Below are 19,545 nucleotides of genomic sequence, written 5' to 3' on the forward strand. Positions count from 1 at the left end.
CAGCACGAGCACCACCAGACCAGCACCACCCAGTACAGTACCCCAGCACACACACCCACCAACACACCAGCACCAACCATACCAAAAGCACAACGCAGCCATTGGCAAGGAAGGACCCATTTAACTGCGCCCAGAACGTCAGCCTCAAAGCAGCCATCGCAGGAACAACTGCATCCCGTTCTTCAAGCCAAAAGCTCCTCGGCTCCCACTATCGCTTCCCCAGAGACACCCCATTAACTCTCGCGATAAGGAGTTCGATCACCCATACTTTTTCCAGTAGGGTCTTCCTGCATACCTCTTCTGCTCCTGTACAGGAGCACATCGGCCGGACAATATGGTGGTTGCCACGATCAAGTGAGTTACACGACCTCGACGGCTTGGCCCCCTTCCCTCTGCTCCGTCCGCCTCGAATCCCTACCTACCCCTTAGGGGCGGGCGGCATCCTGCCAATCCTCAGAAAATCAAGACGGCATCGCATTTTGCGACTATGCGCATCTGCCCATCGCATCATGCGACGGTCATTTTCCGCTCGACGGCGTACACACGGAAAACGCATGACGCGTTGCCGCTGCACCCGGCGTCATTGTCGCTATGCCTTTTAGCCAAGCCGCGTTGCCCAGATTACACTCCCACTAACTCGGTTTCTTCTACCTAGGTGCGTCGTTGTTGGTGACGGTGCTGTCGGCAAAACATGCCTTCTCATCAGCTACACGACAAACAAGTTCCCCTCGGAATATGTCCCGACAGTCTTTGACAACTATGCGGTCACCGTTATGTGAGTCTCACGCCGTTCAGTTCCTGCTTGCCCTGTTCGCTCTTGAGCAGACAAAACGGCCTCGCTCCCCCGCATATGCACGGGAGACTAATACGCCATGCGCCTCCAGGATCGGAGACGAGCCATACACTCTAGGATTGTTCGATACCGCTGGTCAGGAAGATTATGACCGCCTGCGACCCTTATCGTATCCCCAGACCGACGTCTTCCTCGTCTGCTTCAGCGTCACATCACCAGCCTCGTTCGAAAACGTCCGAGAGAAGTGGTTCCCGAGGTCCACCACCACTGCCCCGGCGTACCCTGCCTCATCGTCGGTACCCAAACCGATTTGCGAGATGACCCGAGCGTGCGGGAGAAGCTGTCGAAACAAAAAATGCAACCGGTCCGGAAAGAGGACGGCGAGCGCATGGCGAAGGAGCTGGGTGCGGTCAAGTACGTCGAATGCTCGGCATTGACTCAATACAAGCTTAAGGACGTATTTGATGAGGTAAGAAGACCCCCCCCACCCTGGCGGCCTACCGTCTTTGTCTGTGCTAACACGACTGCAGGCCATTGTTGCAGCTTTAGGAGCCGCCCGCACCCAAGAAGAAATCACACAAGTGCTTGATCCTGTAAGGGATGGCATGGTTTCTTGAGCATGCGATTTATTCTCGCACCGAGGAGATAATACAAAACGGTGCAGAGACTGAGTTCGCTGGCTTGTTTACCTTGGCGTCTTCCAAGCCACTTTTGATTTTTTTATCACCATCACAGCGATCTAGACTTGGGAGGGAGACCTGCGGTTTTTTGTGAAGGGTTTTCAGGAGTAAACCTGCCGGAGAAAACAGAGATACCATTACGACGGAAGATAGGTGCTTCTTGGGGCGCAGCCGTTGCATACCTTTGCGGGTGGCCTCTACAGGTAGGGGCAGCGATGGGTTCCTCGCCACGAGAAGGGAAAAGAGTCGGCCCCTTAAGGAAGGAGAGAATTCGCAAGAAAGAGCGGCAATCTAAGGGCATTCTTCTGACGGAGCAGATAACCATGCTCCGTCTACTCTTCCTCCCTTCCCCATCAGGCAGAGTGAAGTCAGATTCACCGGGCCTTCGATTTTCGAGCGGCCCAACAATATGTACCTAGGGAGTAGAGAGCAGCAGGAGATTCCACAGATGCAAAGCGCAGTTTCGATAGGACAGTTTGGCGATTTGGAGTGCATCTGAAATTGAGTGTTTTCAAAAAAGTCAATGCCAGAGCTCACGCGATCTCTCACAAACATACAAACAAACAAAACAAAACAAACGAATATGACGTCTCACGGCGCAAGTCTACAAAAGCTAAAGACGGGCGGTTGTTTATTAGGTGGGTTTGACATTCTTCTGATGTTACACTTCCGAGTATACATACCTACCTCATACCTGATACAAACACAAAGCTATCATACGCAGAGTATATACCTCGGTAGCTATTTACCTCTACATATGCTGACTGCAGTCGGGCTTGCAGTCCCCTTTATAGCATTACGAATTGGTGGTTGCTCTCCCATTACTTGCTGTCCTGCTAAGCAAGAACAATAGGTACGCACTCAGCAGCCCAGCTTGGCTCGGGTTCAAACACATCCTCCACCCTTTTGTCTTCGAAGCTTGAATTTGACAGGCTTCTGTAACAAGCCCTCGACGACAATCCGATGCCGGTTGGGTCTGATCCAAGCGCTAGTGCAGCCGGCATGAACCATTGACACCCGACCACCCCAAAAATGCATGGGGAAAACGGCGGATTTATTGCAAGAAAATCGGGACTCGCCGTACAATTGTTCGACGACGCCGACAATGCCATTGATTGGCATGAACATGGGGACCTCCTCCCTATTGACGCGTTTCTTTTTTGTCCTCTGCAGGCAGCACGTGATGCGACGTCACCCTTAAAGGATTCGGAAACCCATGTTACCTGTCATCTTTGCTAGTAGATAGATATACATAAGATAGGTAAGTGCAGCGCCGCAATCACCTTCTTGCTCCCCGCCGCCACTCCTTGGGTACATACAAGGCAAATACCTACTAGTACTTATCCCCAGTCCGCTCTGCCTGCCCTCTCGACACTGTCGGCCACGCGCCGAAATTCGTTGCGGAGGGATAAAAAAGAGGACGAAATCCACAGTCATGGGTGCAGCTCCGGAACGGAGGCGGAGAACCCACATGGAAACAGGACCCAGCCAATGGCACCCCCAAGCCGAGGAGCGGCTTATCTATCAATGCTGTCTATTCCATAATGTCACCTCTCTCCCTGTCTGTCTGCCCGCCGGCCTCCAGTGCCTCCTACTCCTCTTAAGTCTTGACTACATGCCTCTCCTCAATGTGCGCGGAGTAAAGACGCAACCCACCCACAAGACTGCCAGATGACGGATGTCGGTCCTTAGTGACGAATAACACACTGAGCTAATGCCGACACTTGCTTACTCGCCAGTTCGCCCTCCACCCAGCTACATCTATCCATATCTGCCTATTGACGTGTATCCATCTGCTACTATCAAGCTGCCTGTCTATCTACCCCATGTAGACTACCTGCACTACACTACACTAGCTAGCCAGAGCGGCACTCGGGATCATCTGACCTGCTACTTGCAGTACCTATTATTCATCGTAGTTAGGAATCGGAGGAGCGGTTGGGGAGAGCTGCTGCTGCGAGGTTTTTGCTTGGGACATCCCAGGTTGGACCTGCCGGGTTCGGTATCGACCTCTTCTGTTGCCAAGACTAACGTCGGGCATGACTAGTATAGCTTTTGACTACACGTTACTACATAACATCTTCTATCGCTATCTATCTAAGTATCTATCTATGGTGATATAAAAAGGGGCGGCCCAATAAATAGCCGATATCTATCTATATCTATCAACTGCTTGTTTCCCTTTCGCTTCCTTCCCCGGCTGGGCGAGTCTTCTAGGTCTTATCTCCTTTCCGGTCTATATCTCCCTGCACTACGTACGGGTGAACCGAACACTACCATCGATCCTCGTCATCACCATGAGGTATGCGTCGATAGTCAGTCTGGCACTCGCCTGCTGCCAGTCCGCGTCCGTCCTCGCCTGCGGCGGTCATAAGCATGGCGACCGCGAATGGACAGAGGCAGAACTCGATGAGCTGGAGCGGAAATGGGGTACCGAGGTAAGCTATCGCCGTCCAATGGTGGCCTTCACGTCGCCGCCGCCATATAGAAGGGATAAGTGAGATTTACGGACGTCTGTCTTATAAGATCGGATGTTGAATCTCACAACGAACTCATCGTCTGCCTGGCGTGTCTTTGGGAACTGCAGTGTTAACCAGGTCATTAGTTTGGTTATACGGGCATCGGTTCATTTGCTCACTTGAAGCACGCGAAGTGCCTGACTACTCCAAGTGAGCACTACGATATCGCCATTATCGGAGCCCCTTTCGATACTGCTGTAAGCTACCGGCCAGGTACGCATCTCCAGTCCCCGCTTTGGAATATCGGACCGCATGCACTTATTAACACAACGATGGAAAATAGGAGCTCGTTTTGGCCCTCGCGCCATCCGCCAAGCTTCTTCGCGCCAGACCTCGTTCCGGGGCTACAACCAGCGGGCTAACATCAACCCGTACGCCAACTGGGCGACCATCCTGGACTGCGGCGACATTCCCGTCAGCCCGTTCGACAATGCGCTGGCCCTCACCCAGATGACCGAGGCCTTCGCCGAGCTGGGCAACCGCGCGCCCGTCTCGGCCCAGCATCTCAGCCGCCCCAAGCTCATCACGCTGGGCGGCGATCACTCCCTGGCGCTGCCCGCGCTGCGGGCCCTCCGCGAGTACTACGGCCCGGGGCTGCGCGTGCTGCACTTTGACGCTCACCTCGACACCTGGCACCCGGAGAAGTACCCCTCGGCGTGGCCGAGCACGCAGGCCCACTTCAACCACGGCTCCATGTTCTGGCTGGCGGGCCAGGGAGGGGCTCGTCTCGAACTCGAGCTCGAAGCCGAACGTGCACGCGGGCCTGCGCACGCGCCTCTCGGGCCTGGACGACTACGTCGACGACGACGCCCAGAACTGGCACCGCATCGTCAGCGACGACATGGACGACCTCGGCACGCGCGGCGTCATCGACCGCATCATGGACACCCTGGGCACCGAGGACCCGGTCTACCTGTCCCTGGACATCGACGTGCTGGACCCGGCGTTCGCGCCGGGGACGGGGACGCCCGAGCCGGGCGGCTGGACTACGCGCGAGCTGATTCGGGTGCTGCGCGGGATCGAGGGGTTGAACCTCGTGGGCGCGGATGTGGTGGAGGTCTCGCCGGCGTATCAGGGGGCTGGGGAGGAGACGGCGCTGGCGGCGGCGCAGGTTGTGTATGAGGTTTTGAGTTCGATGGTCAAGAAGGGTGCCCAGACGCTGGGGAAGGTCCCGGCGAAGGGGGAGGAAGGGGGGCGGGATGAGTTGTGAGGGACTGAGAGAGTGTATTAAAGGAAGGTCTTGAAAAGGGGTTTGGGATTGGGGCTCTTTATAGAGACATAGGGGTTACTTGGCTTGCTTTGAATGGCCGTAATGGTCAGTCTCAGACTCACCCAGGAAGATGGAGAATTCGTGAACCTCGTCACATCTTATTGGGAAATACATCAATATTTCATACTTAGTGCTGGGCATCGTCGAATAATCACTGTAGTACAGTCCCTGTGGACTTAACATCGAACAGCGTTGATGTCAGGGTGATAACCAAATACCTCATCTTTTTACAGCTTCTGCTACTTCTGCGGGTCCTTCTTGAGCATTATCGCGCCTTCTTTACTCTGTATAAAATCCCACAACGGCGCGTGAGGGGATAGCTCGGATGGGAAGGGACAGTTGACGTGCTGACTTCAGGATATCTGTCTCTGGACTATCCAGTTCTTTTAACATCAACACCGACTTTTATCTTGGCCACCATCATCATTCTCCCCCTTTTCCATGGAGCTTCGTTACTTTCAGGATCATACTTATTCGCAGAGTCACCGCACACACGTTTCTCAGCCCTGCAATCGGCTTCCACTTGGCCATCAGTATGCCCTTTCTCTGGGAACACTTGCTTGGTTTCATTATCACACAGTTCCTATTGAGGGGTCATTTTGCACGTCCACTGATTCCTCCCAGTCCAGTCGCACACTTGCCAGAGGATGGAGGGTCTCCCAGGCCGAATTTCACGCCCAACACCGGATTGTTCGCCGGACTGTTTGCCATATAGTCTGCCGGCTTGTCCACCGGATCGTACGCCGAATAGTTCGCCGGTTTCTCGTCCGGAATGGTACAAGACACGAACGCCACTGCACGCGCCGGATGGGAGGCCACCATACCATTCTCCCGAGCTTATCCAACCCCATTTGGTCCTTCGGCCAACAACTTACATTGGCTTCAAGGACCTCTTACTCAATTACAAATGGTCGGACTTCACCGTTTCATGCCAGGGCCGCGCTTTTCCTCTCCACAAGAGCATCATCTGCTCCCGAGCCAAATGGTTCGAGATTTGCTGCCGCTGCCCTCACAACGTAAGTGGGAATGGGATTACATGTTGTTGGACATAGGCGATGTCTTGAAAACTAACAAGAAAATTCATACGGTAGGGGATGATCCACAACAAAGTAAATCTCGATACCATGGATGTCGGCATTCTGGAAAAGTTCTTCGGTTACTTGTACACGGGCGAGTACGATGACGGCTTGCAGCTAGAGTGCAACCCGACATACCCTCCCTCGTTATGCGAGCTCATGGGGCCTTGCGACCGACTTTCAAGAATTCCCGGCGTGTCTATCTGGGCAGAAAACTCGCAAGACCTGAGGGCTTACCAGGGAACAATCAGACGCTAGGTGCCGGGCTGTTCTCATCGGTGGATACCAAACCGCCGTATCGCCTTGAACGGGCCAGAAGAATGGCCACCGGATTGCCGGGTTACCTGCGTCCCAGCGCTCAACCAGAGCCTGGAGATTGCTTTGGACATGCTCACCGTGGGCAACTTCTTCTGCGCTGACGAGCTTGTGGTCGAAGCTACTGAGCGGCTGTGCTTCGCGGCGGAAGCTTTGAGTCTGCACTGCCGCTGCAAATGTATGACGCCCTGGGCGGACAGTCTGGGCCTTTGTCCCATCGACTTCTGCACTTGCGAGATTGGGGAGATATGCAATGATGTGCTCAGCGAACTGTCCGCATCGTCTCAACATGGAGGCTTGACCGAGTGGATGAGAATATTTTCTGAATCGATGGGACGTTGGACGGCTACCTCTGCTGCAGCAGAGCCGCCCCAGGTAGCTTTGCCAGATCAACCTGCGGGCGTTCCGTTACAGCAACAGGGTCGGGCGCAGTCGCAAGCGGCCGGACTGCAGGCACAAGAAGAGCCGGCAATGAGTCCACAGGCACAAATCCGGGACCCTATCGCCGACACGACAGGGAAACAACAACAGCAACATCAGGCCTTGTGTATCCGTACCCGGGCTCCGCATCATGGCGCATCATGAGTCTCATGATTTCGAGGTGCTGCGAGAGCTGAGAGAACAGTGGCGGCATCATCTCAGACAAGAACGCGACCAAAGTTGACGTTGAGGGATGTACATATCACTGGACAGTCTGCGTGCGTGTGGAGTTGCTTGGTTTGGAAGTATAGGTAATTAGCGAGCAGTTTTCAGGGGCTATATTCACACAGCGTACAAATACACGGGTTGACTTTTCGGGAGATGATGATCACATTGATACTATGATGGTATTCGTCTTAATAGTCTGATTCATCCAGTATACATATGTATCGTTAAGCTGTTCAAACGTAAGTAGAGTCGCTGCTAACTAACAAATCCATGTTGCCAACTGCTCGAAACAACAACCAGGAGTCGATCAATAAACAAAGATCAGGGTCTTATCTTGCAGCTCATATGAAGCAATCGGCCAAGGGCTATCAGACGTCAAAAGACACCATTTTATAGCATGTAACTCGCTGGGTGATAAGGCATTGACGACTGGACCGGCTGATAGGATAGCACTCCTTGAAACTCTACACCGCTTCAGGCGTGACAAGATGTGACGCTTTTGGCCGTTGGGTGAGACATACTTTAGCTGCATGTATGTGATTGATGATGGTGAGGGCCCGAGCTGTCAGAGCTGTCCGTTGCCGGCCCCTCTTCCAGTATCTTTCTAGGGGGGATAATCAGCTGGCGATGACTCATGCTAGCCAATCAAGTCGCTATCAAAAAGGCCTGGCTCAGAACGAGAATCGCTGGGAGTGAACCCCACCATCCTCAGGCCTAAGGTCAATTGATTCATCCCACCAAACCCCGCCACAGTTTATGTCTATGTACATATCTGCTTGCTTGTGAATAGCGAGTTTGTCTGCAACACCCAATCTCGAGTTCGAACAGGCAATTTCTTGTCACCACCTACGTGCACAACACGCGAGCCTGTCGTAGCGACCGACCCCCACCACACACCATGGCGGCCGTTCAGGAGCTCGCCGAGCGCATCAAGAACGACGAGAAGTGCTACATCGATACCGATGCTGGCGCCGACGACGAGACCGCCGACGGCTCGGAATCCAAGCCCTTCAAGTCCCTCCCCTTTGCCTACATCCAGAACTATGAGAAGCCCACTCCTCAATACCAGATCCGCGCCTCGGTAACAGGCCCGGTTGGCCCCGAAGAGGACCCCTCCGTGCGACTGCAATGGAAGGACCCGGCCAAGAGCGCCGTCAAGAAGGCCCAGGGTGCCCTTGACGCCCACAAGAAGAAGATGCAGAAGCAGGCGCAGGCCGCTGTCGAGGAGGAGAAGCAAAAGAAGCAGCGCATGCAGAACCTCGAGGACGCCAAGAAGATTGTCCTGAAGGAGGATGCCTCGCTGCCCAAGGCCCTGAAGATCAAGCTCAACCGCAAGGACATTGAGCTTGGCGAGGGCGACAAGAAGGGCACGCGCGTCAAGGTCATGGGCCGCATTCACCGTCTGCGAGCCCAGAAGCAGGCTACGTTCATCACCCTGGTCGACGGATACGGTCATCTGCAGTGCGTCTTGGTTGCGGGCGACCTGACCAAGACCTACGATGCCTTGACCTTCGCGCAGGGCACATCGCTGGCGCTCTATGGTGAGATGCGCAAGGTTCTTGAGGGTCAGTCGGCCCCCGACAGCCGCGAGCTGCACGTGGACTACTATGAGGTCCTCGGTGCATCTCCCTCGGATGAGGATGCTATCACCAACAGAGTGTCTGCCCAGCAGAACCAATGGGATGGCCAGATGTTGGACCAGAGGCATCTGGTCCTCCGTGGTGACAACGCCTCATCGCTGATGAAGATTCGTGCTGCTGTCGAGCGCGCCTTCCAAAAGGTGTACGACGACATGGAGATCACCAAGGTTTCCCCGCCTGCCCTGGTCCAGACCCAGGTCGAGGGTGGTGCCACCCTCTTCGGTTTCCCTATTACGATGAGGAGGCGTACCTCACTCAGTCGTCCCAGCTGTATTTGGAGACCGTCATCCCTAGCTTGGGAGATGTATACTGTATCGAGAAGTCTTTCCGTGCCGAGAAGAGCTTGACCCGTCGCCATCTTTCCGAGTACACGCACGTCGAGGCCGAGTTGGACTTCATCCAGTTCCCCGACCTGCTCGAGCATCTCGAGGAGATCATCTGCCGCGTTATCGACATTGTGTTCGAGAACCCGCAGATTGCTGGCTACCTCAAGGAGCTCAACCCCAACTTCCAGAAGCCTACACGCCCCTTCATGCGCATGAAGTACACGGATGCCATTGACTGGCTCAACAAGCAAGACCCTCCTATCCTGAACGAGGACGGCAACCCCCACGTATTCGGCGACGACATTGCTGAAGCCGCTGAGCGTAAGATGACCGACGCCATCAACCGCCCCATCTTCCTGACACACTTCCCGGTCGAGATCAAGGCTTTCTACATGAAGAAGGACCCTGCTGATCTACGGGTCACCGAGAGTGTCGACGTTTTGATGCCTGGTGTGGGCGAGATCGTGGGTGGCAGTATGAGAATGGAGGGCTACGAGGAGCTGATGGAGGCGTACAAGAAGCAGGGCATTGATGCCAAGGACTACTACTGGTACACCGACCAGCGCAAGTAAGTGATGCCAGCCCCCTAAACAACCGAGTTCTGAACCCCTTATCTAACTTTTCCCCAGGTACGGTACCTCTCCTCACGGTGGTTACGGTCTGGGTCTTGAACGATTCCTGGCCTGGATTGCCAACCAGCACACTGTCCGAACCACTTGCCTCTACCCTCGTTTCATGGGTCGCTGCAAGCCTTAGACGGCTCAGAGTCTTGGGGAAATATTTTGACAATATCGCATCGTATGTCGCTGGCCACAACCGGAGGGCCTCGGGCGCAACAGATGGAAGCTGTCACAATTAGATCACTGTGCAGATAGAAAGATGTGCCACTCTTGGGGACAGTGCATTATATCCAAATACAAAAAAGGGGTTTAAAGAGACCATGCAGTTTTTCAACCTGTCCTATCTTGGAGCGTAATCCGCGAGGCGAATAAACGACGGTTTCCGACGACTATCTCATACATTGCAGCACTGACTAGGTAACTATGATCCTGGCCTGAGGTAAGACCGTGAGAGTGTGAGCGTTGAGTTTTCTTTGAGCATGAATGAGATAGATAAGAAGATCAGTTATTGCCCGGTTTGTTTGTCCTTCATTACATACATGTGCGCAGAATAATCAAATAGAAGCCTCTGCAAAGTCTAGCCCAGCAGACTAAACGCCTTTCAACGGCGTTTACTCCGGTGGGGCAGATAAAAATATGTACTACTAAAGCTAAGCTAAGCCTGCGCCTGTTGCTGCCACTGGAGTAATGGGTAGGTAGTGAGTCAGATGGGTACCAGAGTTTTACTGCACCACCGGGTATACAATTTTTTGCTTCATTTTCCTGGCCATACGCCCGCAACAAACTTCGCCGGGTACAATTCTTTCCTTCTGCAAAAGGCCAACTCTGCGCATTCTGCTAAGCATCCCCGTACGCCATCGCAATGGCTCCTACAAAGATCGAGGCCGAATCGCCTCACAACAACTTTGACGTACGTACTATGAGTCCCCTGCACAAAACTGTATGGGCGAGCCTGGGAAACTCGCCTGTCCCCGCTCCCCCGCGTCTTGCCAACGACCACCCCAGAGGGGACGTGCAGACGTGATTGAATTTTGATTTAGGAATGCGTGAATAGTACATTGGCTGACACTCGACTTTCTAGACCATTCTCGTCCTTGACTTTGGTGTATGTAATTCTGAGATTCCCTTCCACCCCTCTTTCGGCCCGTCTCGGGAGTCTAAGAGTCGATAACGGGGCTTCATTGCGTTGCCTATCTCCTGAGACGAGACCCCTTGAGATTGGGAAATGCTGACTCTCGATGTTGAAGTCCCAAACGAGCCATCTCATCCTGCGTCGGCTCCGATCTGTTGGTGTCTTCACGGAGCTGCTTCCGTGTACCACCAAGGTCTCTGAGCTGTCATGGAAGCCTAAGGGAATTATCTTCTCTGGAGGTACAAAGCCCCCTGAAGCATAGTATGAATTGATTTCTGACCGAGTTACTAGGCCCTTCTTCCGTCTACGACGAGGGCTCGCCCCGTAAGGCTTCCGTCTCCCGAGCTTATTGTGACCTGTACTCATATGTGTAGATGTTGACCCTGCTGTGTTCGATTTGAATGTTCCTATTCTGTGAGTAGTTCTCTACCATTCCTTAATATTCTTGAACCTGGACTAACACGGATGCATAGGGGTATTTGGTATGACCTGCTCCCAAATCGACATATGGTATGACACTAATAAGTGCCCAGCTACGGTTGCCAGGAGATCGCATGGCGAAGTGACTCTAAGAATGTTGCCCGCGGAGAGAAGCGAGGTTTGTAATATGAAAAGCCACTCAAAGCTATCTCTCTCTGACCTTTTTCTCGCAGAATATGGCCAAGCCGACGTCAACGTCACCAAGGTCGGAAGCCATGTCGACCGCCTTTTCGCTGGTCTGGGCGACAAAGTCTCCGTGTTCATGTCCCATTTTGACAAGTTGATCAACCTGCCCACGGTGAGTGTAATAGAACTCATATATCAGGGTAACTTACTGATTCTTAAAGGACTTCGTGGTCATTGCCAATACCAAGAACTCGGAGTTCGCCGGTATTGCCCATAAGGAGAAGCCCATCTTCGGTTTGTCTTCCCCAATATAAGGTCTCTCTGATACAGTACGGAGTGATATTAACGCGATTTGATTAGGTGTCCAGTTCCATCCTGAGCTCGAACACGTTCGTCAACTCCAAGCATTACACTAGCGTTCCCCCCTTACTGACACTCGTATTCAGACACCCTGCGGAGTCGACATCCTCCGCAACTTCAGCACCGATATCTGCGGAGCCCAGGCTAACTGGAAAATGGGCGACTTCGTCCAGCTCGAAATCGCCCGCATCCGGGAACTCGTTGGTGACCGGGCCTCGTCCTTGGAGCTTGCAGCGGTGGTGTAGACAGCACTGTCGGTGCGGCTTTGATGCGCGAAGCCATCGGTCACCGTTTCAAGGCTATTGTCATCGATAACGGATGCATGCGTCTTAACGAGTGCGATGAGGTCAAGAAGACGCTCGGAGAGCACCTTGGCATTGACCTCACCGTTGTCGAGGCCGGCGAGCTGTTCCTGAGCCGCCTTGCGGGCGTCTCTGATCCCGGAGAAGAAGCGTAAGATCATTGGATCGACTTTCATCGATCTGTTCGAGAAGGAGGCTATCAGAATCGAAAAGGAAGCAGAGAACACCCCCAACTCCGGAAAGGTCGAATGGTTCTTGCAAGGCACTCTTTACCCCGATGTCATCGAATCTTTGAGCTTCCGTGGACCTTCGGCGACGGTACGTTTGTCACTTCCTAGACATTTGATTTCCCCAAACGAGCAACACTAACGCCAAGAGTCGAATAGATCAAGACGCATCACAACGTGGGCGGTCTGCCCGAGCGTATGATGAACGGCCAGGGCTTACGTCTTATCGAGCCCCTGCGCCTTCTGTTCAAGGACGAAGTCCGCGCTATCGGACGCCAGCTCGGCATCCATGAATCTCTAGTCGGCCGACACCCTTTCCCCGGCCCTGGCATTGCTATCCGTATCCTCGGCGACGTCACTCAGGAGCGTGTTGAGATTGCCCGCAAGGCCGACCATATCTTCATCTCTATGATCAAGGAGGCTGGCCTCTACGATCAAATCTCTCAAGCCTTTGCTGGTCTTGATACCAACCGTAGCGTTGGTGTCTTCGGTGATCAGCGAGTCTGGGGTTACATCGTAATTCTCCGTGCTGTTCGTACTAAGGATTTCATGAGCGCAGAGATCTTCAAATTCGACCTTGACTTCCTCGAGGTGAGTATTCACGTCTGGGTTTTACTTGGAGCTACCCGAAGGGGGTCCCATATCATTCGACTCAGCCTCCCAATACCATTATTTCGTATGCTAACTTATTTGTCTACTATAGAATGTCTCTCGCAGAATCTGCAATGAGGTAGAGGGAGTGTCCCGTGTTACCTATGATCTGTAAGTACAAACTCTTGTCTGGTCATTGTTCCCAAGCCTCAAGCTGACACCATCGCTTTTTCTAGGACCTCGAAGCCCCCTGGCACGATTGAGCTGGAATAGGCTTCGCGATGGAAGTAAACATAAGATTGATGGATCACATTCCCAGCCCAGAGCTGGGAGGAAAGATATTGAAGAGAAAATGAACTTTAAGGCGTTTGGAGACTCTTCTGAAAAGGCGTATAGATAAGAACCATAGAAAATCGCATTACGATGTCCGCGGTCTTTCGCCAAGGGAAGACGTTAGGTTCACGTTACGACGTATGATAAGAATCGAATACAATGAAAATTTTATTGTCCTGTATGAGCGCGGCCTGTCCGCGGCTGCGGCGGCGGGTTCAGTTGAGTTTCTAGCAACAGTGCAGTGATGCAGTGATGATGGCGATGACGACAGTTACCATATCCCACCTCCCCTTAAAGACGGACAGGGGCAAAGGAACAGCCAAGGCACCTGTTCTCTAACGACGTGGCAAGCCAAGCTGGGTGTTGTAGTTCGCATGTGTCATTACTCGTGTCACAATTAGGCATACGCAAGCAATTGCGGTTCTCAGTAATCAACACTAGGTGTTTCCTTGTGTATCAAGTTTTTGACCTGCTCTGAAGAGAATCTCCTGTTGTTCGGTGCTACCGTACGACATGAGGATATGCGTGTGTAAATATAGTCCTGAGACGAACTGTCAAAAGGGCGGGACACGATCGGCACACCCATGACGAAACTGGGTATTGGATTTTTTGGGGAGGGGCATAAAGTCACAGTGGCGGCGGCCCAGCAGCCCAGCCCAGAAGGGAAACCGACGAGAACAATGATGGTGGATGAGGGGGTGGCAGTCACAGTCGAGAAGGTTTAGCCGTCTTCTTTTCCACTTTCAGCATTATTCTATCAGATGAGACGATGATACGACATGGCACGTGGGAGTATCCATGGATGATGGATGCGGCAATGGATGGATGGCTGGCTGGGCAGGGATGGAATAGGAAGGGGAGACGAGGGGGAAGGGAAGATGGATGGATCATCCTCTTGCTCTCGGCTAAACCTCTCTCGATAGAGCAACGGTTTACCAAAAGAAGAAGATGCCTGCGAAAAATATAATGCCAGATGCATACCATGCCCTTCCCTACAAGAGTAAGAAGAAGAAAAAAAGCCCGACAGGCCTTACATGCATACAGCCGCCAGCCATGCGCAGTTACTTCGCTTCGCTCTGCGTGCCCCTGATGAGATGCGCCGCGAGCGAGCGAGCGATGGAGGGTGGTATGCATTTTCATGCATGGGTTAGCTGCTAGCGACCTCCCAGCCAGGTTGCCAGGCGCGCAAAGAATGGACGGGTACCTTACCGTAGTCCAGACCAGAAGAAGGTCTCGCTCTTTTTTGTGCCCTCTTGGCGCAGGGGTCTTTTATTGTGGAGATGGGGGCGTGCGTAACCCGAACCGCCAGTTCCATTGGTTGGGGGATGGCAGACGGGAATAGGGGTTGTAACCTGCATAGACGGTGAGAGAGGGGAAGTAGCAGAGTAGGTAGGAGTTGGAGGTTATGAGTTTCTGTTAGGTAGGTAGGTAGTTAGTTGGGCTGACTTGCTGGCCTTACCATCATCGTATTGTCCCGAAGGGAGGGGAAGGGGAGAAAGGTGGTTGGCTTTCTGGATAAAATGTCCGTGTCTCTCTCCCACCCCCTTGGCAACGAACTGGAGTCGGGTCTGTCTGGTCTGGGAGGGGTACGGTCACAGTGGGTTACGCATATACGATGATAGAGGATGATGTGGTCTGAGAGCGCTTTTTTTGTCCATGTTGTTGGCCCCCCTTTTTGGACCCCTCGATAGAGAAGTAATAGTGGCATGGACACTTCGTTCTCCAGAAAGGCGATCTTTTTTCTTCGGGGGTTACGCTATAGAGTATCGCGGAACACGTTCTGGGGAAAAGGAAGGGTTGTGTAGGCAGGTACCCAAGACTACCTAAGTATCGAGCTCCTTAGCTTCCAGAACTACTGTGACTAACCTAGAAAGCCGTCGTCGGGTCTGTGATAGGCTGTAAGTAGTAGCTGACGACGGCTCGAAATAGAAACTGATGATTGACGAGTCTAGACGTTTACCTAGCGACCGAGGGAGGCGAAAAAAAATGTAATGCTGCGAAAGGTAGGCAACTGAAACGTCCGGTAACAATGCCTTGTGCATTATTGGCCTCCCTCAGGTACGGGGAGGGGGTTTCAACTATTTTTTTCTCGACTGTAACAGGCGAGAATTATACCTAGAGAAGCGCGTGAAGAGAACCCACTGCATTGATCAGCTGCTCCCCCGGCGGGCGGCGCGTGCCCCGTGTGCCCGATTGCCAGACACGCACGACCTTTGGGGGCGGTAGTGGACTCTCGCCCTCTCGCTCGGAGCTTTCCCCCTAAATGCGATGGCAGATGCGAAAGGCAGATGACGGATGGGTGGCAGGCAGGGTGGAAAGAACCTTCTGTGTCAGTGAATTAAGGGTCTTCTTCTGGATGGAGCCCGCTGCCCGCGCGTGGCGATCGGCAACAACGTTGGAAAATAAAATGCAAGGACACCGATGCTATGCTATCGGATGGAACGCAACACCCCGAGCCCCGATGGATGAGATGGGAAGTGAGAGAGAGATCGAGCATTGCCTGCCTGTCTATCTACAAGTGTCCATCGATCGATTGAATGGCAGTATACTTACACAGTATTACGAGAGCACTCAATCTGGACCGTGTGTGGCTGCGTTAATTCGTAACTGGGCTTGAGAGATGCAGATTCTGATATGCAGGAACGAAATAGGGACCGACCGACCCCACGAAAGCCATGCCATGCCATGCCATCCATCCATCCCCCTTTTGTTCATATAACAATACCGTAAGCAGGCCGGCACTTTTCATTGGTGGCATCTTCCTTTCGGAGCTAGGTACCACCTACGTGTTGTGTATGCGAATTCCATACCATATGCAGGAGGGATCTGGCTGCATCATTGTTGGATCACTTGGAAAAGGAAGGAAAAGCCACCGTCATATAACGAGGCTTTGCTTGGAAAACATGACTCGTCGCCGGGGCGCCGGAAATCGCTGTGTTCAGGAGGCCGAATGAGAAGAGGCGGTTGGGATTGTGTACCTGACGAGCAAGCAACTAATGAGTAAGTAGTAACCTGCAGATAAGCCGCATATACATATGTAGATCGTGCGCGCATTGCAATCAAGTTATTTGACGCCAGTCAGCCAGCGCTTCCGCGTGCTTGCTTGCTGGCTGACTGGGCGGGCTGGCATTGATAGATTAACGAATCACCACCAACCCACACAATGACAACCAGTCGTACAAAATTAACACCGCACCGTACTACCTAGCACTGCAGCGAAGACCCTTGCGTTGATGGAGATGAGCACGTAGGACGAGGCGCGTGGTACCTGCTTTCGAATCGAACTCGCTGTCGAAAAAAAAGTGCCGTCGGCGTAATAACAACCTACTGAACTATCCGCTGCATGTGGCAGGAACTATATATTGCTTGTATATGTGCTAGTGTTGGCTTCTTTTGTTGTTTCTTTTTGGGGGAGAGCCGGGTCGTAGATTGCGTTGCGCCTGGCTCCAAAACTTACATCGGCGGGCTGGGGGCGCGCGCCGGCCTTTCAGTTGAATTGAGTTGGCGTTACCGCTCCGTGCCTGGATTTGGGTCTACGACTAGGTTGGGTTGGGTTTGTAGATGGACGGGCACTTGTGTCTGGAGAGAAAAGGGCAGCCGCTGTCAAGTGTGTGTGTGCGTGTGTGCGTGTGTCCTGTGTCCTTCCGCCTGGGACAGACATCCGGGGCGGCTGAGAACCACCAGCCAGCCAGCCAGCCAGCCAGGAAAGAATCGGACCAATCTTGTTGGGTGACAGTCTGTCCTACCCCCTTCTTTGTGCATTCCCCTTACCTCCGTGTCAAAAACGATCAACGACCAGGTAATTGGTCGTGTATATGCGAAGCGCCTATATAGGCGTCAGTAGGCATATATGGGGAGGGTCCTAAGGAGTGGCTGACGGGATCTGTCAATTTATACGATCATGTAAGTCTCAACATGACGTTCATCACTGGCCATCCATCGATCCGTAGGAGAGTCATTGTTGGTTACAATGGAATAGTCGGTCGGCCTCTCCTTCTCTAAGCATTCTCTCACCTCTCTCACCTCTCTCCCCCTCTGTCGTCAGTCGGGTTGAAGATGAAGCTATTGAAAGGGTCGACCGACCACAGGCTTAGCGTGGTTGGTTTCCCGAGCTGCAGGGTCGTTTTCCTGATCAATTGACCCCAAAAGTCGAGTGAGCGGGAAAAACATCCCACTAGACCAGTTGATAACCCCTACGCCGATGCAACGGGGCCCCCCTTCAGGCTTTGGGAGCGCCAACAGTCCCGATTACTGGGTCTGGACCAGGAATTTAGGAGCCATCTCTTCGTGCTTATGGAGAATAAACGGCTTAACGGCACTTACCTTTTCGATATACAGTATCCCTCACAATTGAACTGAGGCAACATGACATGACGCTACTTGCTGAACTTACCGCCGGCCAGACTCATCTACAGTGTAATTGAAGTGATCAATTGGTGTCTGTTCTGTCCTGTATCCGTACTGACGGGCCAAGTAGCAATTCATTGAATTAAGTTGACAGTTCAATTGCCGTTTTTTTAGTTCTTATGTCAGCTCCTTCGTGTATCGATCAAATCAAACCCAGTTGCTCGGACTAGTAGTCAATACATCGATTGAACGGTTATTTTTTTCTGCCACACACACGCATCTCTGCGACATCTGTAGGTACCATATCCCCATCGTGCAAATCGGTCTCAATCGCCTACAGACAGACGTACCTACAGACATATGTGTCTCGAACTTACAGGTGACAACAGGCAAGCACAAGCGCTGTCGAAACAGACACACAGACAGACCAAGATAGCAAGCAGATAATAACATTGAAGTGAGTTGCGTGCGTTTCTTCCTTTTCCACCAGACCTAGATACAGCACAGTACCTACACATTACACATGCAGCATGGCATCAAATGGCATGGTATGGCATAGCTACCGCTACCTACACCTACCCAGATGCACCTGCACCTGCATATGCTCCCCCTCCCAAAGCCTGGCCAGGCCGCAGTCGCGTGATGGACGGGATGTTGAGGATGTAGGTACCGACCGAAAATGAATATCGATGCGAGTTGGCGATGCAGGTACCCTGGCAGCGGATGGAGTGGGACAAGATACCTACATGCCATGCCATGCTGCCATGCCTCCTCCAAACCTTGCACCCCCTCCCCCTACCCTCCGGTCCCTCCCCTACCTGCCCCTACCTGCCCCTACCATGCCCATGGCCCCCGAAATCCCCCTGTTTTATCAGCGCTAGAGCGTGCTGCTAAAGAGAGGGACCAATGATCCCTGACAGCTCTCATTAAACTAGCAGCCAATTCAGGCCCGTTTGGGTAATTGGGTGACAAGGACCCGTCCCCTTCTTTCACAGTGTTCAATGCCTGTCTCCTTACCGGGCGAGCGAGGAAGTCGTGGTTCGTTCGTTCCGTCTGTTCGTTCGACACCAAGACCCCCCAAGCACCAAGCCCGTCTGCCTGTCTGCCTGTCTGTCTAACCCGTCACTCACTCACTCCCCTTCACTGACTGACAGCACTACACAGCACTGCATTGCGCTGCAATTGATTGGGAGAAAAAAGACCACCCCGTTTTGATCCATCTCTAATCCTAGACTCCTATGTAGCAGGTACATTATCTTTTGGCGATCCTACTCTTTTTTCCTCATTTCCCTTTTCTACTCCCACTCTCTTCCTCTCCCTCTCCCTCCTGCCCTGGTCCTCCAGTCCTTTTCACCCCGACGACGACCTTCGTCAGCCTCGTATCCAGCTTTGGATCTTCTCTCTACAGCTTTCTATTTACCTACACTCGTTCATTCGCGTATAGTTTCTCTTAATATTCTTATACCTTTGCCCACAACCATACCGCTGCTTTGCAATAGCCGGCTAGCTAGACCGCCAAATCCCAACCCAGGCCAGCCCACTCTATTCTCATAGGATCCTTTCGAGAAGAGAGTCCCACAGCTTGCTGCTATATTTTCTCCCCCCAGCCCAAGGCAAATATCTTAAGAAACCGACGAAACTATTTTGTGTGTGTGTCTGTCCAGCTTCGAGACAACGGGACAAAGGAAATCTGCCGCCTGGTCGACCTTCGCGACGCTCGTTTCAGGCAATTTCTTCCATTCGCTCGCTTTCTTTGGAGG

At 52.8% G+C, this 19,545-nt stretch overlaps 5 protein-coding genes across 5 annotated transcripts; all 5 read left to right on the forward strand.

The window, feature by feature from the left end:
- Window positions 1-334: 334 nt before the first annotated feature.
- Window positions 335-1,442, forward strand: PG997_005116 (cell division control protein 42; the record flags this gene model as incomplete). Its single annotated transcript, XM_066809431.1, is given in 5 exon segments — window positions 335-354; window positions 656-775; window positions 885-987; window positions 999-1,262; window positions 1,324-1,442. The coding sequence occupies 5 exon segments, from the start codon at window positions 335-337 to the stop codon at window positions 1,408-1,410; spliced, it is 594 nt and encodes a 197-aa protein (XP_066673049.1). The 3' UTR covers window positions 1,411-1,442.
- Window positions 1,443-3,770: 2,328 nt separating this feature from the next.
- On the forward strand, window positions 3,771-6,596 carry PG997_005117 (guanidinobutyrase; the record flags this gene model as incomplete). The annotated part of the gene is made up of 6 exons (XM_066809432.1): window positions 3,771-3,911; window positions 4,079-4,205; window positions 4,276-4,648; window positions 4,707-5,160; window positions 6,150-6,278; window positions 6,354-6,596. The coding sequence occupies 6 exons, from the start codon at window positions 3,771-3,773 to the stop codon at window positions 6,594-6,596; spliced, it is 1,467 nt and encodes a 488-aa protein (XP_066673050.1).
- Window positions 6,597-6,725: 129 nt separating this feature from the next.
- Window positions 6,726-7,238, forward strand: PG997_005118 (uncharacterized protein; the record flags this gene model as incomplete). The annotated part of the gene is made up of 1 exon (XM_066809433.1): window positions 6,726-7,238. One exon carries the CDS (start codon window positions 6,726-6,728, stop codon window positions 7,236-7,238), a length of 513 nt encoding a protein of 170 aa, XP_066673051.1.
- A 961-nt stretch (window positions 7,239-8,199) lies between these two features.
- PG997_005119 (asparaginyl-tRNA synthetase) lies at window positions 8,200-10,023 on the forward strand (the record flags this gene model as incomplete). Its single annotated transcript, XM_066809434.1, has 3 exons — window positions 8,200-9,138; window positions 9,186-9,835; window positions 9,897-10,023. The coding sequence occupies 3 exons, from the start codon at window positions 8,200-8,202 to the stop codon at window positions 10,021-10,023; spliced, it is 1,716 nt and encodes a 571-aa protein (XP_066673052.1).
- Window positions 10,024-10,749: 726 nt separating this feature from the next.
- PG997_005120 (GMP synthase) lies at window positions 10,750-13,378 on the forward strand (the record flags this gene model as incomplete). The annotated part of the gene is made up of 16 exons (XM_066809435.1): window positions 10,750-10,797; window positions 10,969-10,992; window positions 11,135-11,258; window positions 11,311-11,343; window positions 11,394-11,433; window positions 11,493-11,501; window positions 11,553-11,617; window positions 11,673-11,797; window positions 11,847-11,919; window positions 11,986-12,014; window positions 12,072-12,189; window positions 12,231-12,438; window positions 12,491-12,605; window positions 12,674-13,105; window positions 13,218-13,276; window positions 13,342-13,378. 16 exons carry the CDS (start codon window positions 10,750-10,752, stop codon window positions 13,376-13,378), a joined length of 1,539 nt encoding a protein of 512 aa, XP_066673053.1.
- Window positions 13,379-19,545: the final 6,167 nt, after the last annotated feature.

Source organism: Apiospora hydei (genome assembly GCF_038363865.1).
Source record: "Apiospora hydei strain CBS 114990 chromosome Unknown utg000004l_segment0_segment0, whole genome shotgun sequence".
Lineage (NCBI taxonomy): Eukaryota > Fungi > Ascomycota > Sordariomycetes > Amphisphaeriales > Apiosporaceae > Apiospora > Apiospora hydei.